The sequence below is a fragment of the Leptonychotes weddellii genome, chromosome 7 (genome assembly GCF_054177405.1).
Source record: "Leptonychotes weddellii isolate Sample4059 chromosome 7, ASM5417740v2, whole genome shotgun sequence".
Lineage (NCBI taxonomy): Eukaryota > Metazoa > Chordata > Mammalia > Carnivora > Phocidae > Leptonychotes > Leptonychotes weddellii.
The window spans coordinates 29,713,126-29,731,733 of NC_138375.1; the positions used below are offsets into that span (position 1 = coordinate 29,713,126).

General features: G+C 38.7%; 1 protein-coding gene across 1 annotated transcript in view; it reads right to left on the minus strand.

The window, feature by feature from the left end:
• Positions 1 to 18,608, minus strand: part of MROH2B (maestro heat like repeat family member 2B) — a 62,640-nt gene that overhangs the window by 38,632 nt on the left and 5,400 nt on the right. The window contains exons 6-18 of the mRNA XM_081825794.1: positions 16,672 to 16,826; positions 14,287 to 14,427; positions 13,815 to 13,907; positions 13,654 to 13,723; positions 11,855 to 11,968; positions 10,452 to 10,525; positions 7,944 to 8,066; positions 7,131 to 7,244; positions 5,273 to 5,429; positions 5,086 to 5,126; positions 4,112 to 4,253; positions 3,566 to 3,609; positions 1,434 to 1,541 (exon numbers count right to left, since the gene is read on the minus strand). Of these exons, the coding sequence (XP_081681920.1) occupies positions 1,434 to 1,541; positions 3,566 to 3,609; positions 4,112 to 4,253; positions 5,086 to 5,126; positions 5,273 to 5,429; positions 7,131 to 7,244; positions 7,944 to 8,066; positions 10,452 to 10,525; positions 11,855 to 11,968; positions 13,654 to 13,723; positions 13,815 to 13,907; positions 14,287 to 14,427; positions 16,672 to 16,826 (1,376 nt within the window). The remainder of the gene's footprint in view (positions 1 to 1,433; positions 1,542 to 3,565; positions 3,610 to 4,111; positions 4,254 to 5,085; positions 5,127 to 5,272; positions 5,430 to 7,130; positions 7,245 to 7,943; positions 8,067 to 10,451; positions 10,526 to 11,854; positions 11,969 to 13,653; positions 13,724 to 13,814; positions 13,908 to 14,286; positions 14,428 to 16,671; positions 16,827 to 18,608) is intronic.

Sequence of the window (18,608 nt, forward strand, 5' to 3'; positions counted from 1 at the left end):
AATGTGGCAGAAGTAATAGTGTGCCTCTGCTGAACCTAGACCTCAGGAGACCTTGTGTACTCCATTGCCACAACCATGAGAACAACCCTGGGCTGCCCTGCTGGAGGAGGAGAGACCACAAGGAACAGAAACAAGTTGTCCTAGTTGAGATTATGGCAGACCAGCAAATCCCAAGTATATGCCGGTGGGACCAGTTGAGCTCAAATGACTGCCCAGCTGAGTTCAGCCCACACTGTCAACCTGGAAAATTGTAAATGAAGCAGGTAGCTATTATTTTAAGCCACTAGGGGTAGTTTGCTATGCAGCTAAAACTAATTGGCACACTCTTACTTTCCTGTTGTTAAGTATAATGGCTGAGAGCCATTTAAGCAGCTCATGGCTTGAGTTGCTCTGCCCATCCATATCACCATACCTTGGACTCATCTCGTGAATCTGGAAGCTGTTGGATGGATGGTATTACATGAGATGCACAAGTCTAGTTTGTATATGTGAAGATGAGGCATTGCTCACCAAATCCTCTTGATGAGCATGTCTGCAGGCTTGACAGACCAATTTGGAGAACCAGAACTCTACCAAATTAGAGAATCAATCAGTGAGAGGAATTTTGAATATTGAATAGGAGAGTTGAAAGTTGATAAAAAAATAATTTGTTGGGACAGACACTTACTACTAGAACTGATGAGTTAGGAAACGTTTTTCCAGGAAAAAAATTAGAAATGTAACCATAATGATAACCTTGATCTACTTTTTATTGAGCACAAGTCTTGAGCCAGGCACATATTTCACTAGGGACTTTATATACTTTATCTTGTTGAACCCTTATATCACTACAATCCTCAGAGCTGGGTGTAATTTCCATTTTAGATGAATATACTGAGGCTTCAGAGAGGTTAAGTAATTTTCCTACACTTACATATGTAGTAAGTAGCAGAAGCTGGATTCAAACCCCGTTTAGAATGAATGGCTCCAACGCAGAGGGCTAGGTAGAAGCCATATGGGGATAAAGGAAGGAGAGAACTGGCTTTTGAGCATTCTTTTAGCTCTAAGTTTTTGTTAAATTGTAGCAGATTGTTTCTTGTAGCCAGCCTCACAAAACTGGCCCAGTGGAAACCAAGATATAAATTGACGACAAACCAGTGCCGTGACAGGGACTACTATTTGCCTTCATTATCTATTTTTCTTCCTTCTCTAAAACAGAACGCCTGAATTTCAGCCGGGTATATGTCCATCTCAAAAGCACTAAACTACTCAGTTTTCCTTGCAGACAGGTTGCCGCCCTAGGAGTAATTTTTGGTCAAATGTGAGGTGAAGAGGAGGTAGCATTTTCCTAGCAATTTCTCCTTCTTTTTGGTGGTAGTACAGACAAATTGGAACTTGAGCAGCCATTTTAGGTCATAAGGTAGGATGTGAAGTCCCTTAGTTGAAAAACCAACCTTCTCAAGGGAGGTGTTGCTGTAACTACCCATTTGCTCCTTGAAATCTCGACTCAGTTGAATGGTCCAGGCTATGTCATTGATCTTCCATAGAGATTCTTTGAGCAACTGTTGCAGGAAGTGGAAGTTAGATATGAATACAACTGTTTAGTGTGCTTTCTTAGTACTTTTTTGTTACCTTATTTTTTTTAAGTATAAATATATAATATATAATAAATGGAGTTATTCCTTTTCCCATTTAAAAAAACTGGTTATTTTGGAACCTTTCCTCTTATTTTATTAAAGTTTATTTATTTATTTATTTTTAGTAATCTCTACACCCAATGTGGGGCTCGAATTCACAACCCAGAGATCAAGAGTCACATTCTCCTCCAACTGAGCCAGCCAGTCTCCCTTCTCTTTGTTTATTTTAATAGCCATATGCTGTTATGTTCTGAATTCCCATTAAGAATAAGTTACCCTGAAGGTGGAAGTAACTCCATGTAAGTGCCTTCCTTTTTCCTCTTAAATAAAAATTGCCCAAAGGCTTAACATAGAAACTAATCCATTTTGAAACTTAAATTGAAGTTAACACTTTTCAAGTTTTAAACAGATTTGGAAAAACTTCATTTGTCAATGTTAGTTTGTTTTATTACATACTAAAAGAAAAAGAAAGGGACATTTTTTGAATAAAGAAATAAAATGTCTTGAAGAACCAATTAAACGTACAAGTACATTTTGCTAACTTCAACTCTAGTAGCTAAACATTCCTGGTTTCACCAATTGTTCTGAGCCAGGGCCTCAGTCAGCCATCTGAACTTACTTCCTTCTTCACTGAACAATACATAAAAAGGTGTTTTTGTCTTTTTGGAGGACAAAATCCATTGCAATTTCTAAAGTCAATTATTTCTCCTGCATTTTCCCTACTTTAAGCTTAGAAAAGGACGTTTAATGTCAAAGCCCATGGAGATTTCTAGGTATTCTCTTAGTAAGAACTTGTTTGGTGAGTGGGCTCTTTGAAGAGAAGAAATTAAACAGTCTTGGAAGCCTGAGAGAAGGCAGCACATGCAAACAGTTTTGGGAGAAGGCTAAATGGAAGTATACTCAAGATTGGAAGAGGGAAAAGAACGTTCTCGAGGCTTCCCTCTGGAAAGAGAACCTTCCTTCATAGTAAGAACAGTTACTTTAAGATGGTAGCAGGGGAAAATAAGGTAGGAATTTTGAGGAAGAGAAGGGGGAAGATAAAAGCAGCATGAATACAGGAGGAGAGGTGGGTGCTAGAATTAAAGACCAGGAAAGTACAGCAGTTGCTTTCAAATCTCATACTGGGTAAGAATCACTTGTGGGAGTCTTTAAAACATGCCAGTTCTCAGGCAGAATCTCTTAGAGATTCTGATTCTGGAAGGGGCAGGAATGGAACATGGAGGTGATGAGGACAGGTCACTAAAACTTGACATTTTTAAGAAGCCATAGTTAAATTCTATGTAAACGGCTTATGAACTGAGACCCTGCTAGGTTAAAAGCTCCCTTCCTATGGGCTCCTTGACCTCCTGTAGGCTCCTGAAATAAAAATCCTCTCTGTAGAGCCAATGTCAGGCTCCTACATGCCAATTTACCATTTTGGGGATTTGGGACCTTTGCAACCGGTTGCAAAGGTCCAAAAAGTTTATGGATGACTTTTTTTTTTCTGGAAAAATGGTATAATGTGGCCCTTTGGTTTTTACAAATCAGGAAAAAATACGGTGAGAAGCAGAAAGGTGAGGAAACAGAATTGTATTTAGAAGCACAGAAGTGGAAATGATGTCAATCTGTGTTTCTTTATTTAAATGGTAAAAGCATGCAATTACAAGGAAAGGAAAAAACTGGAAATTAGAGAAGATTTAAGAAAGACACAGAGAAAAATATTAGTAAATGAAATCTTCAATACTATCTTAAACTCTTAACCAAACTGAAGACTAAAGATTATTGTTCAAATTGTGGTGATGCAGAGACCGTAATTCTTGAGCGATCACTTCTAACATTCTAGTCCATTTCCTAAGGAAAGGAAATGTTGTTTACTGCCCCTGGGAATCTGGATCTTTTTTGTTAAGATGGGTGACTCTAGCTGATTTTATCACCCCATCATCAACGATTAGTCTAGAAGCTACCCTTACCTGAAGTAGCATGGTTTCCCATAGCACGATGCTAGTATTCTTTCCTAGAAATAGAAATTAAAAATAGAAAATAGAAATAGAAAATAAATTCAGGACCCTGTTTCTCCCTTGCCAGGTCCCCTGTGGATGCTGGAGCCCCACTTCAAGCTTTACAGAGGATGATTATTTCAGATGAAATTTACTATGTTGCCAACTTTAAGTGCTAGTCAGGCTGGCAAAAAGTCTTCAATCCATGATACAAATCTAGGCTTTTTGCTAAAAATAGTAGTGATTTTTTAGAATAATACCAAAAGGGAGTTTCTCTAAATATAAGAAAAAGACCAGAGCAAAAGTAAAAGTTTCTGCTAAGAATATTACCCACCAGATCCTCCTGTAATACAAGTATGTGGTAGAGAATTAGAACATAAGGAATCAAGGAAAAAATATAGTTGTCTACTTTGCACATCAAGTTCATTGTTTTAAATGAGCCTTAGGCAGAAAAGTGGTGTCTCATTTTCTTTATGTTCTTGCCTCCTTGGATAAAGACCCGATTCTACTCCCTTGTACCTTCCAGCGGCTGCAGGAGCTCAGGAAAGCGTGTTTTCCACAGGTCTACCAATTTGGGGTGAATTATCTCAGGCAGCATCTTCAAAAGTCCTATTGCACCAGCCCCACATAATTTCCCTAAACTGGCAAGCATAGATATTACCTGAAAAATGGAAGATAAAAAGTTAATCAACTGCAGGGGTACCTTAAAAGCCCCACCTGCCTTTTCCTTTTATCACTGTCCTGGATGCCCTTGATTCCTACATTAGATCATCTTTCAACCAATCATCAGTCTATTTCTTACTTATTTTTTTTTTTAAAGATTTTATTTATTTATTCATGAGAGACAGAGAGAGAGAGAGAGAGGCAGAGGGAGAAGCAGGCTTCCCGCGGAGCAGGGAGCCTGATGTGGGACTCGATCCCAGGACCCTGGGATCATGACCTGAGCCGAAGGCAGACGCTTAACCATCTGAGCCACCCAGGCGCCCCTATTTCTTACTTATTTTAGAGCAAAGCTAATACTTAGACAATCCTCCCCAATTTTCATCTGGGGATAAAGGGGAAAACATATATAGAAACCATCAATCAAAAATAAATGGAAGGTACCAACACTTAGATATATTTATTAATTAAATAAGGGCATGTGGAAATGGTATGATACATATGGGGGAAAAATGATGCATATGGGGGAAAAGAGGAAAGAAGGAAATCTAAATAATAGATGTGGAATTTATTTGAATGGTACTTGGGGATCGAATTCAGTCTATTCTTATTTTAAAAATAATAAATTAAGTTTAACGAGCATTTCAGAGCGAGAAGATAATCTTGCCAGTAATCTTAATGAGTATCATTAGTGGAGCAGAACATTTATTATGCCATTTTAGTGTTTCTTTTGGTTTGGAGTTGCTGTGTAATTTTTATTAACATTTATTTAGAACTGAATGATCTATATTGACCTAAATTTATCCCACATTAGTTATTCATAACTCACTCACCAGAAGTCTGGCCAATAGCTGCTGTGGCGAAGGAAGTTTCACTGGAAAGAGAAAGTGGTTTTCATTATTGCTGTGGGGGCTAGAGAAATTCAGATTGGGGTTGGGTATGTAATCAAAGCACTGTAGCCTTTCTGGAAATGAGCCTCTCATAAGAGAAGTGTTTTGCTTTGTTTTTGAATGCACACACCAGCTCCGGTAGAGACGACAAGTGCTGTTGACTCCTTGGTATCATTCTTCTTCCTCTCCTCCGCCATAAGCAAACGTCTGATGATATTAAACAGGTAATCCAGAGTTCCTGTATATTCTGCAGGAACTACAAAAGTCAGGATTCTTGGCCATAGCACCTGGGGAAAACAAAGCAAGATGCAGGGATTTTGGATTCGTCCATGATTTCTCCTTGGTTCTCACTGTGGGTTTCCCTCTGATTTAGAGCGTGTTCTCTCACCTGTTATTTTTTTTGTCTTCAGGCCAAATAAAAATGAAACTATGAAATAAAATCTCTGCACTACACATTCATTTTCAGGTACCAGTTGGGGTGCTACTCAGGGTGTCTGCGTGGGTTTGCTGCTGGAATTTGGCGCAGGACAGTTCTTCCTTTTTTTTTTTTTTTTTTTAAAGATTTATTTATTTATTTGAGAGTGAGAATGAGAGCGCATGAGAGGGGGAGGGTCAGAGGGAGAAGCAGACCCCCCGCCGAGCAGGGAGCCCGATGCGGGACTCGATCCCGGGACTCCGGGATCATGACCTGAGCCGAAGGCAGTCGCTTAACCAACCGAGCCACCCAGGCGCCCCAGGACAGTTCTTCCTTGTGAAGAAGTGTTCTAGGCAGTGCAGGAGGCCTAGCATCCCTGGGCTCCACTCACCAAGTGCTACCAAGCCCGTTGTCAGTGTGACAAGACAAAGTAAGTCATATATGTCCCCAAACCCCAAGACTGGAGAGAGAATGATTGGGAATGGATAGGGAATGGGCTGCTCCAGGTGTTGACCTTCTTGCTCTGGAGTTCTGGCACACTTGGTTTCTTTAGTCAGTCTGTTTCATATTCTCTGGAAAACTCCCTTGTCCTAATGGAAACCTAGGTGTCAACATGGACCCTTCCCTTTGTCTTGCCCTCCAGATTTAATCACCAAGCCCTGTCCTTTTTTCCATTATAAGGTCTTCCATGCCCCTCCATATTTCCTTCCTACTCTCCCTGACCCTGCTCCAGGACCTGTGAGTTACATCTGATCTCATGCTCACTCTCTTTGCTCTTAGTCTACCCCTATGTAAATCCACTGATCTCTTACAGTTATTGTTTTAAATATTTAGCACTTGCTTAACATTTTGAATGGCTCATCAATCACAAGGTAGGAATTTGGCGTTTCAGACCCACTGGAGTCTGGCCCTAGACTTCTTTTCATCATCTATTTTTACATTGAAATGTTCCAACTTTAGGGTGTATCAGAAATATTGGGATTTGTTTGCATACAGATTCATGGGCCCTATGCCCCGAATGCTGGTTCAGTAGATGTGGGATGTGGCCTGGAGATCTGCGTTTTAAATAAATATCTTAGATAATCCAAGGACTGCTCCTTAAAATGCCATTCTAGATAAAGCCTCTGATCCACTTAAATTGGTCTATTGATTGTCTCTTGTCTGTGTCATGCATTTCTGGCCAGTTAATCCTTTCTCAGGTTATTTTGCTTAAGGAAAATACAGATTACAAGGCTCCTCCCATTAAGGTACAGATTATTTTTAAGCCTCAGGTGTGGCCTGAGACTGTGTACTTTCAACACCTTTCTAGATGAATGAGGAAAGTTTAGCATTCACTGAATTAGAATCTCCACTCACCACTTAATATATGTCTAGGTATGCTAAGGGAAGAAGAGACGTTTTTGAGGAACTACTCTGTGCTGGGCACTGAGCATTGCAATGTACTTCCTCTAATCAGAGCATCAAAACGCTGATGATGACACATGAAGGGCAAATTCATGTCTTTACTCCTAAATGGACAGAGCTTTAGAGGGATGATCAAGGTAACTGTCAGTGGTGATAAAAGACCCCTTACCTGGGGCATTCCAATGACCAGTGGGTCTAGAGTTTTTAAGACCTCGAGGCTTATTTCCAGGACAGATTTCTCTCCCCTTTCAATCTCATGGGAGTTAGGTTTCATCGGTTTTTCCTTCAAGAAAGATGAAACAGGTGACCTGTTAGTAATCCTTCCTGTTGGTCCCCTCTGACCTTACTTAGATGTGTTCTCAGACTCTGGGGTGCAGGATGCAGTCACTCAACTTAAGGGGCTCATGGAACCCAGCAATTTTGTTCTCCAGTACTTAAGTTCTGTTTTAACGTGCTCCTTGGAGGAATTGGTTAGAAAAACACTGCTGGATAAAGCAGAAAAGCCAAAATTGTGAAGGTTCTTGAACTACAGATATTCCCTCTCTCCCTCAGGCCTTTGCTATTGTCTCGGGGGCAAGATTTTCAAAGACACTGCCTCTTAGCGGAGGGGACTGTAATTTCAGCTGTCATGGACTTGATAAGATCCAGATCTTACGCACATACTTTTTAGGAAGTTAACCCCCATTTGGCAAATATGGATGTCTTTTGTTTCCTCTGAAGTAATCCACTTTCTCCACCCCTGTCTCAAGCCTTTGAGGACAGGTTGCCTCCTCAGGGAAAACCATGATTTCACCTACCTTGAATTTATCATAAGTTGTAAGTGATACCCGTGAAAGAGAACTGAGCATGCTAGAGGCTGAAAAATTTATCAATAAAAGTGATAAGACTGAAATATAACTTCTAAATCAGTCATTGAATTGAGCCCTAGTTGAGTTAACTGCCCTTGTTACAGTGTAGCTTTCAAAACTGCACCTCTTCATACCAGGTTCTTGTTGGACATGGCAAACTGGGAGAAGATATAATCGATCAGTGGCCATCCATCCTGGGCTTCAATGAAGCACTTCTCACACATGGTTTGAATGAGGAGGAGAGTGGAATTCCTCACCTAGAATCAGAAAAATGCATTTGCAGCATTTTACTACGTTGGGCAGAACATTAATTTAGCTTCTTGTACTCTTTAACCTTCATGGATCGTTTAATGGGAACCTTTCCAAAAAGGAGTATCAATTGAATGATGCGACTATAAATAGATGGAGCAGGAAGCCAGCTATAGCTTATGATTTAAGGCTTACAGGAAAGGCTCTCTTTAACCAAAATCTTTCTCCTTTGCTCCCAAGACATACCCTCTATTACCGTAGATTATGAAATGTTGGTATTGTGGGCTAAAACACCACCTTGCTTTTAAAATCCTCAATGAAAGATAGCACGATGAACTACAGATCTACAATCCTTTATCTACAATTTCAAAAGCTAAAAAACTCTGGACACTGGAATTTTGTTTCTTGAGTTTGGTGCTAACTCATTTGGTGGCAAAACACAACTCAACTGTTTTAAAACTGTAGTCTTTACTTATTCTATATAGTGTGGATCTGCATATATTTTCTTGCAGAGATATTAATGAGTTTGATTGTGGCTACTGTCACAGTAATGTTTTTCTAAAACCAGGAAGGTTGGGGCGCCTGGGTGGCTCAGTCGTTAAGTGTCTGCCTTCAGCTCAGGTCACGATCCCGGGGTCCTGGGATCGAGCCCCGCATCAGGCTCCCTGCTCCGCGGGAAGCCTGCTTCTCCCTCTCCCACTCCCCCTGCTTGTGTTCCCTCTCTAGCTAGGTCTCTCTCTGTCAAATAAATAAATAAAATCCAAAAAAATAAAATAAAATCAGGAAGGTTGTGAATTCTGAAATATACCTGGCCCCAGGGATTAGGGGAACAAGGGATTATGAACCTGTATTATAATTTTTAAATAATTAGGTTTGCGTATTGAATTGCTTCCCTGGAGGATAGAAAGCTCAGATCTAATTCTTTACTGAATGGGTCTTTTAATTGAGAGTTGGGAAAAAAGAGTAATTTTGAATAGGGAGGAAGGGCCATAAGGTAGCAATTAGCAATTAGCATAAATGCACCTGTAGTCTACCAAAATGAGGGGGAGAAAAAGTTATAAATTCTCTATTTTTGCCTGGGGAGCTGGACTTCCTTAAAGTTTCTGTCCCCTTTATTCTACCCTAAACTCTTTTAGTCATATTTTGATTGGCTTGGCCACTTACTTTATCTATAATCACACCATTGTTTTTTAATTTTTTTAAATTTATGTTTTAGTTATTTATTTTTGTTTCATTTAAATTCTAGTTAGTTAACATATAATGTAATATTAGTTTCAGGAGTAGAATTTAGTGATTCATCACTTACATATATAATGCCCAGTGCTCATCACAAGTTCCCTCCTTAATGCCCATCACCCATTTAACCCATCCCCCACCCACCATCCCTCCAGCAACCCTTCGTTTGTTCCTATCATTAAGAGTCTGTTTTATGGTTTGCCTCTCTCTCTTTTTTTCTTTCCCCTGTGTTCACCTGTTTTGTTTCTCAAATTCCACATATGAGTGAAATCATATGGTATTTGTCTTTCTCTGATGGATTTATTCCACTTAGCATAATTATTGTTATTTATTGCATAGCTTTTGTTATAGTCACTGCAAATGAAAGTCTACTAGGGGAATTTTCTTCTTTCCATTGGTTTCTGTATAAGGCTTTGATCCGAACAAAATGTAGTTTTAATAAAAAAAAATAGTAATTTCTATTTTTTAATTTGTTCCAGTACAAGTTATATATCTTATCTAATATGGAATACTTTATTTTTTTTAAAGATTTTATTTATTTATTTGAGAGAGAGAATGAGAGAGAGCACATGAGAGGGGGGAGGGTCAGAGGGAGAAGCAGACTCCCTGCCGAGCAGGGAGCCTGATGCGGGACTCGATCCAGGGACTCCAGGATCATGACCTGAGCCGAAGGCAGTCGCTTAACCAACTGAGCCACCCAGGCACCCAATATGGAATACTTTAATCAAATAATCAGGAAATATTGTGCAATCTACTACGTGCAAAACTTGCTCTAGATGTTCCCTAGTTGGAAAATAGGATATCTAAGCTAAAACACAACAACAACAACAAACAGACTTAGGGGTTATTATTTTTTGGAGGAAGATACATTATTTTTATAATTAACAATTTTTAAACCATTTGAAGAGCATAGCACTGTGATGCTCTGGGCAAAAATCTTTTTTTTTCCTACTTAGAAGCCCTTGAACTGAATGTACTTTAGAACTTTACCTTGATATAGTTTATCTTTTGGGGAGAGATGGAATTGTATTAAAATTGGAATTTATCACTGAGCTCTTTATAAAGCAATCTTAAAGTAGATTCTTAAAGAATCAAAACCATTTCATTAATTCCTAAAACTACCATAACAAAATTAAAGTCCCCATTATTTCTCTTACTTTTATATTGAGGTCACCCATGACGACTTTGACTGTTTTTTCAATTGAAGTGATGTGATCTCGCAACTTGGGCTCTGAAAGACAGGGAGAGAAATGAAGAGATCAGATTCAGTAGGAGTATAGTCTGTTCTAGGATTGATGAAAACCCATTAGAGTTATGGTACATAATTTCAAAGTCTTTTGTCCACAACATTTCAGGCTATTCAATTTCCTCTTATCTTCTTCTTCATTTTTTAAAAGATTTTATTTATTTATTTGAGAGTGAGAGAGTGAATGAGAGAGAGAAAGCACGAGTGGCGGGGGAGGGGGGATGCAGAGGGAGAGGGAGAAGCAGACTCTCCGCTGAGCAGGGAGCCCAACACGGGCTTCATCCCAGAACCCTGGGATCATGACCTGAGCCGACGGCAGACCCTTAACCCCCTGAGGCACCCCTCTTCTTTTTCAATTTATGAGAGATGTTTATTGCTCTCTTTGCTCCATATTATATTTGATTTCACCTTGTTTAAAATGTTAGGTTCCAAAGTGGACTCAACACATCACGCCCAATGGATTAGCTTTAAATTCTGTGAGACTACTTCATATTTCTTGTCTTCTGATTCTTCAGTAAATCTCAGGGCTAACTGAATTTTTTGAAATATTATAATATAGGATAAAAATGAATTCTCATATTTTATTGAATTCAAGATGTCATCAAATTTATGAGATAACAGTATTTTATATTGTATCAAAAAAACCTTATAGTGGCTGATTATAATTAAAGATGCTATCAATTATGGGATAAATTCCAATATCATGAAAATATGTGCTTCTTGGAATTAATGAAATATGATATTCCATTAAATTCTGCTCTTTTCTAAATGTACTAATCTTTAGAATATTGTGCATTCCTCCCACCTACCCCCTATTTATTGGGTTACTTAGCCAGCTTACTAGATCTTCTAAATTTGATTTTCAAGTATTCTACTTCTTCTCAACTATGTATATCCATAAGTATCATGAAAGAAGAGAGGTAACTGAAAATGCCGTTTAAAAGTAGTAGATTATAGGGGCACCTGGGTGCTCAGTCAGTTAAGCAGCTGCCTTCAGCTCAGGTCATGATCTCAGAGTCCTGAGATTGAGTTCTGCATTGGATTCCCTGCTCAGTGGGGAGTCTGCTTCTCTCTCTCCCTCTACCCCTCCCGCCTGCTCGTGCTTTCGCACCCTCTCTTTCTCTCTCTCTCTCAAATAAATAAATAAAATCTTTAAAAAAGTAGTAGATTGTAGATGACGAAGAAAACAGAGCTTTACTTGAATATGATCTTCTATAAACACCCCAAAGACATAGAATAAAGTTAGAGAATGCACAGGCTTTAGTTTGCGTCTTGGCACAAAATAAACCACTTTGGCTTCATTCCTTTGCTTACCCTCAGCATTGATAGCCGATCTTAACAAAGTCAAGATTCCCATTCGAGTGGTTTCATTATCACTTCTCATTTGTTCATCAAAAAATTCCATCAGGTCTGCAGGGTTGGAATGGGCTGCAGGTTTAAGACATACTGGAGTCATAAGAACTCATTTTCACCTTAGGTAAAATACTTGTGAATGGGAAAAGCAGAATTCCATGAAGATTGTCAAAGTCACTCTTTGGTTGGTAACTAGATTTTATTACATCGATGTATCTTTAGTATCATGGAATTAAGCAGTTTGGTCACTAAGAGAGATTTATATACCACATTTGTTCATACCTGTGAATATGACTTTATTTAGAAATTAGGTGTTTTTTTGTCTGTTTGTTTTTTACAGATGGAATCGAATTAAGGTAACATTATTAGGGTGGGCCCTAATTCAGTATGAGATGAGAAAAGGAGAGGAGATAAGGGGAGAATGCCTTATGAACATGGAGGCAGAGATTGGAATGATGCTTCCCCAGCTGTGGAGCTAGAGAGCTACAAGGGTAAGTCAGGGAGCAAGGAAGAAAGAGAAAAGGTGATTGGAGTAAAGCGGTTTGGGTTTGAAATTATTAGAGATAGAGTGAAGTAGTTAATTAGGTCGGGCATAGAACAGAGGAAAGAATAGAAACAGAGGGACCAGTTAGTGGAGAACTAGAAATAATAGAAAGGTAATGCAGTGAAGTAGTAGAAATGACATATTTGGGAGAGGGTGGAGGTGGAGGTATGGGAGGTATGGGATTGCTCTTGTCCTTACTTTTCAGGGTCTATGTTGGAACGTAATTTGTATACTGACTCTGAGAACTTGGTGCCTCCTCTATCACCTGCACCAGGTATTCTAACCAGACAATGGGTGGGACTGTGATGTGAGAGCAAGAAAGAAGGGAAAGAGTGAAGGAGAGAGAGAGAGAAAAGGAATAGATATTAAGAAATGACCAGGGAGAAAAAAGCATGACTTTCGGTTTGACACAGTCTCAAATAATCTCAAATACCAAGAAAAAAAGCATTTCCTATCCCTAGGATTACCAACTCACCTTGGTGTGCCTAGAAATAAATCCATCCATATGTGGCCAATTAATTTTTGACAAAGGAGCCAAAAATATATAATAGGGAAAGGATAGTCTCTTCAATAAATGGTGTTGGGAAAATGGATAGCCACATGCAAAAGAATGAAACCAGATCCCTACCTTATACCATATACAAAAATCAAATCAAAATAAAGACATGAATGTAAGACCTGAAACCATAAAACTCCTGGAAGAAAACATAGGCAGTGAGCTCCTTGACATTGGTCTTGGCAATGATTTTGTTGGATCTGACAACAAGAGCAGAAGCAACAAAGGCAAAAATAAATAAGTGGTACTATATCAAACCAAAAATCTTCTGCTCAACAGAAAAAAACACAAAACCATTAACAAAATGAAAAAGCAACAGATGGGATGGGAAAAATATTTGCCAACCATATATCTGATAAGGGGGTTAATTCCCAAAATATATCAGAAATTTTCTGGTTTTAGAACTGAAAGTTCTACCCCTGCAAGTCCATTAGTTCCAGGCAAACCAGGATGATTGGTTGCCCTACCTGTTGCGCTTCTCTTGGGAATGGGAGGATAGGGAGAGGCACAGGATACCATGAGTTGAAGGTATAGTGTGTGTGTGTGTGTGTGTGTGTGTGTGTGAAATAACTAATATGATAGTTTGCACACCCTTCATCACTGTTGTCATCATCACTGGGAGACATTTTTATTAAAAACCCTCTGGATGCTGGATCCTACCTAGAATGAGGAAACAGCTTGAAGCTTCAATTTCATTTTCCTTTACTGGAGGCTCTGGAACTCTGCACACCTGAATGAGCAAGAAGAATCAGGTGGGAGATGTTAAAAACAGAAAACCGGTGGAAATGAAACAATCAGATCTGACAGCAGGGTTTTCTTACCTGGTGGAGTAAATTGATAAAGATGGTTTTTCTCAAGCCCTTTGGAAGGGCCGTGCCATAAAGGACCACCGCGGTCAGTATTTGTTTTAGACTCTAGAATGGAAGTTCTCAAAGGTTAGTTGGAGGCTGCCCGTGAAGCAGCAGCACAGGATGTGGAAGACAAATAATTATGTTTTTTGTGAGGAGAACAAATCCATAGCCTTCCTGCGGTTACCAGTTTTCTTTAGTGATTCTGGGCCCCCTGCCTTAGTCAGTGCCTCAGTAGTTTGAAAAGAAAATTCTTAACCCCTTTTTTGGAATTACATCCCCCAGCTGTGCCAACCTCTTCTCTACCTCATGTTTCTCAAAAAGTATTTAAGTTTAGATGCCCAAACCAATATCTCAGTTCTTTAGGACCTCTGGAGACTTACTGTCTTCCAGGATGGTTGCAGACAGACTCTCTGAATCGGTTCCTTGAGGGTGTGGCTCTTACCTGAGTGACGTGAAAATCAATCTCTTTGTCTTTATACTGGTTCAGGAGCCAGGGTACCTGGTCCAGGGCATAGTCACAGAGGTCTTCCCGATGGAGCAGCAGGCTCACTGTGGGGCCGTGTGCCTTAACAATGGCCAAAGTCTGCAGAGGCAGCCAACAAATACCACTTCTAATACTTCACTGTGCTTTTTGTGCAGTTCTCAGAATACCTGGAGCTTTAGACACCCCCAAACAACTTTCCTCACTGCTTCCAACCAAGAGAGAATTCTTTAAAAAATGTTTAGGTTAAGATCATTGCATGAGGCAGTTATACTTATGTTTGTATTTTCAGCTCTATCTACATTTATATCTATACTGATACTCATTTCAGTATTTGCCCCTCTTCCTATTTCTTTAACCTTTCTCTACTAGTCGCTTTCTTTCAATATACTAATAAATTGAAAATTTCCCTCATATTAAAAAAAATTCTTCGATTCTATATCACTTTGACCCCAATTCTGTTTTTTTCCTTTCTCCAAAAAAAGTAAATGGTGAATCACTAAATTCTCTTCATGAATTTAAATAAAAGCTTGAAATAAACAAAAAGCAAAGCTTTCTGAAAGAGAGGTCTACGTTTGCTATCTCCACTTCCCACCTCTCATTTACTCTTCAATCCACTCTGGCTTCTGTTGACATAAAAAATGAATAAGTATAAAATATAAATGTAAATAGGTTGATTGTAAAAATTTAGAAATCACAAAAGTTACAAAGAAGAAAACACAGTATTTGCATTGCTGACAGTATCTATAGATAATCACTGTTTGGTGTATTTTAATATTTTTTGAATTTATTTGACTTATTCTTTCCCATATTTCCTCTATATGTTTTAATTTTTAAAAAACTGGTGCCATTCTTTAATATATAGTTCTACGTTCTGCTTTTTCTACCTAATATTATGTGATGAATTTTTTTTTTCCTGTCAGCTAAGTTTTGTTGTCTAGCAAACCATCTCAAAACTTAGTGGCTCAGAATAACAATCGTTTATTTCATTCAACTGTGTGTCAGCTGGATGATTCTTCTAAGCAACTGGACATTTCCAAGCAATGGACGCCTTTCAAGATTATTCTCGGTTGAGCACTGTAACAATAGACTCCATAGATCTCCCTTTACTTCTTGAAAATTATTCTTTTCTTAGTTTCTAAGATCTCATTCTCCTTGCTTAGAACCCTTCCAAGGTTTCTTATTTCCTATTAAAAAAAGTCCAAACTCCTGTGTAGCATCCAAGGCTCTTAATTTGGCCAAGACCAAAACCTTTTCTGGTTTTATTTGTTTCTGCTTCTTTAGATCTCCTTTCTCTTCTCCTCTTCCTTTTCTCCCACCGGACTCACTCAAGTGTGCATGTTATCTTGTCTCCAGCCTCTGCTTCAGCAGCTTTTATTGCATCTTTAGGGAATGCCTCTAGCTTGGGTGAATGTCTTTATAGGCTGCAAGCTCAGTTTCAATGTCACAGCCTTTCCATTACACACCACAGGAGTTAAGTGCTTCTCTCTCTCTGTTCCCTCATTACTGTGTGCACCTTCTTGTCACTTGTCTAACTCTTTCTGTGGGAAACTAGGAAAGTACTGGTACTGAATTGTGTTTTTCAGGTGCTTTGAAGAAAAGACTTCTACAGGATATTTTAAAAGTTCCATGTTTGCTAATGATTTAACTACCCCAGCATGTTAAAAAAAAATAAATGCTTTGGTAGCTTAAAGCATAGAAAAGAAACTGAACTAGAGAGGGCTAAGAGTTATATCTTTTATAATATAGAAATAAAAGACCTAAATAGGATGTAATTTAGCCCCCATTTAAATATTATACCGATTAAGCAAGATAGGCATGGGATTCCATGTGCACACACTTTGTAATCTCTTCTGCACAAGGCATTATGATCTTTTGAAGCAGCCATGCACATCCTTTAGATGTTATTTTATTTCATTGTCATCTTCATAAACATGGGAAAATTTGTGGGCTGTTGTTTTTTCTAATCAGTGACTCAACCCAAATATGGGTTATAAGACACGAAATAACAAATTTCTATATATTTTACTCATCTTCATTTAGTTATTGTTCTTTTCACACGCTGGAATGTCAGTTCCATGAGAGTGGGGATTTTGGTCTGTTCAATCCTTGCTGTATTCCCAGCATGGGAACAGTGTCTGGCATGTCATGGGGACTCAATAAATATTAGTTCAAGAATGAATAAATAGTGATTTGAAATAGGAAAAACAAAAGCATTGATAAACCTGATAAAACACAATCATAGCTTTCCAAAACAACTGAGATTAATGATTATGTCAGAGAGTGGAGGAAGTTCAAGCAGCATGGAAGGAGAGCTAGCTTGGGCATGCTGAGGCCCCCACTCACTTGCATGGGCGAGGTAACGGGGGCCCACTTCTCCATTATATACCGGAACAGCATGAAGATCTTGTCAGATAGTCGGTTGGCATCCAATCTTGGATAGGGGAAGTCTCTCCAGTGGTTGACATACTTGTAAATGGCCTTGCTGAATTTCTCAAGGGCTGCATTTTAAAAACAACCACAGACTGAGAAAAATATAAAGATGGGAGGGACCATAAAATAATTTGAGACGAGTGTACTGATGATTAGCAAATGTGTGATAGTTTCTATAAAATGTTATGACGGTACCAAATAAACATATAAAAAGTATTCAGTCACGTTAGTGAAATGTAAATTAAAACCATAATGAGATAATACAACAAACCGTCTAGAACTGTTAAAATTTCAGACAATGTCAAACTTTGGTAAGACTAAGGTGCAGCTGAAGTTTTCATGTACTGCTGTGGGGAGCATGAATTGATACAAACACTTTAGAAAACTGATACTATTTACCAAAGTTGAATATGTGTTCTCTATGACCCAGAAATTCCACTCCTAAGTATGCAGCAGTTAGATACACAAATAGATAGGCACTAAAAAACTTGCACAAGCATGTTCATATTCACTTTCTTTTTGGGTCATAGCCTTAAACAGAAAACAGAAAATGTCTGTCAGCAGGTACAATGGACGAATTGTAGTATAGACATGTAATAGGATACAGAAGTGAACACGGACTGAGCTTCACACAACAACATGTATGAATCTCACAAATAGGTGAAACTAATCTATGGTGTTGGAAGTCAGGCTTGTGGTTATCCTTGGAAAGGATGGAGATGATGATGATTGGCCAGAAAGATGAGGTGGGATTCTGGGGTATTAGTAATGTCCCACTTCTTGACCTGGGTGGTGGTCAAATGAGAAAGTTCATTTTGTGACAACTCATCAACCTGTACACTTCTGATTTGTATGTTTTTCCATGGGTCTGTTTCAGTTCAACAAAATAAAAAAATGTTGGGCCTGCAAAAATATTTTGGACCACGAACCCATATATATTTGCATCAAATGCATTAAATATTATTTGTTCCTTCAGCCCTCATGTTTCACTAGATGATGAAGAAAATTCATAGTTTACTCCTCAATGATACTTCACATGTAAAGAATACTCTGGAAAGATACCGAGTATCTTAGTGCTGGCCATGTATTGGCTCATTCACATTCCCTTTAGGCTGATAATCTCCTGCTATACTTTGTCATAATCTTGTGTGTGTGTGTGTTTGTCTTGCACTGGCCAAAAGCAACATGAGGGAATGGATGTCTTATCTATTGATGGTATCTGAAGCAATGAGCATAATGTCTGCTTATTGGCTGATTGATTCAATGAATAACTAGATGGACAGATGGACGACTATGTAATTTTATACTGTTCTTTAGTGGCAGTCAGGCAAAAGTTGCTTTAGGACCAAAGGGCACTAGATAACTTTATAACACAAAGACAGAGAATCCCTTATTCAATGCCATGATGATTTCTAATTTTATTTCCTTTCCCCTGTTGGGTTGTTGATATTGCAGGTAGAAATGCTATTATAAGCACCACAGTTTATTTGCAAGAACACAGTGTTAGCTGTGATAGTAAGTGGGGAAAATAAAAAGTAGTGAAAAGTGGGCTGATCTAGTATAATTGCTCAAGTTCCTGAGCCAGACTCTCATAGTTCAAATCTTGGCTCTACCACACACTAGCTATACGACTGCAGGCAAGCTGTTAACTTTCTAGGCCTCCATTTTCTCATCTGTAAAACGAAGGAAAAATGTTACTTACCAAATGGGGTTGCTGTGAGGTTAAAGGAAACGATAATCTTAAAATGCCCAAGGCAGTATTCAGGCACACAGTAAATTCTCAGTATATACCAGATACAGATATTGCTTCCATTGAGGACAGAAAAGAGAGAGTGACCAAAACAGAACAG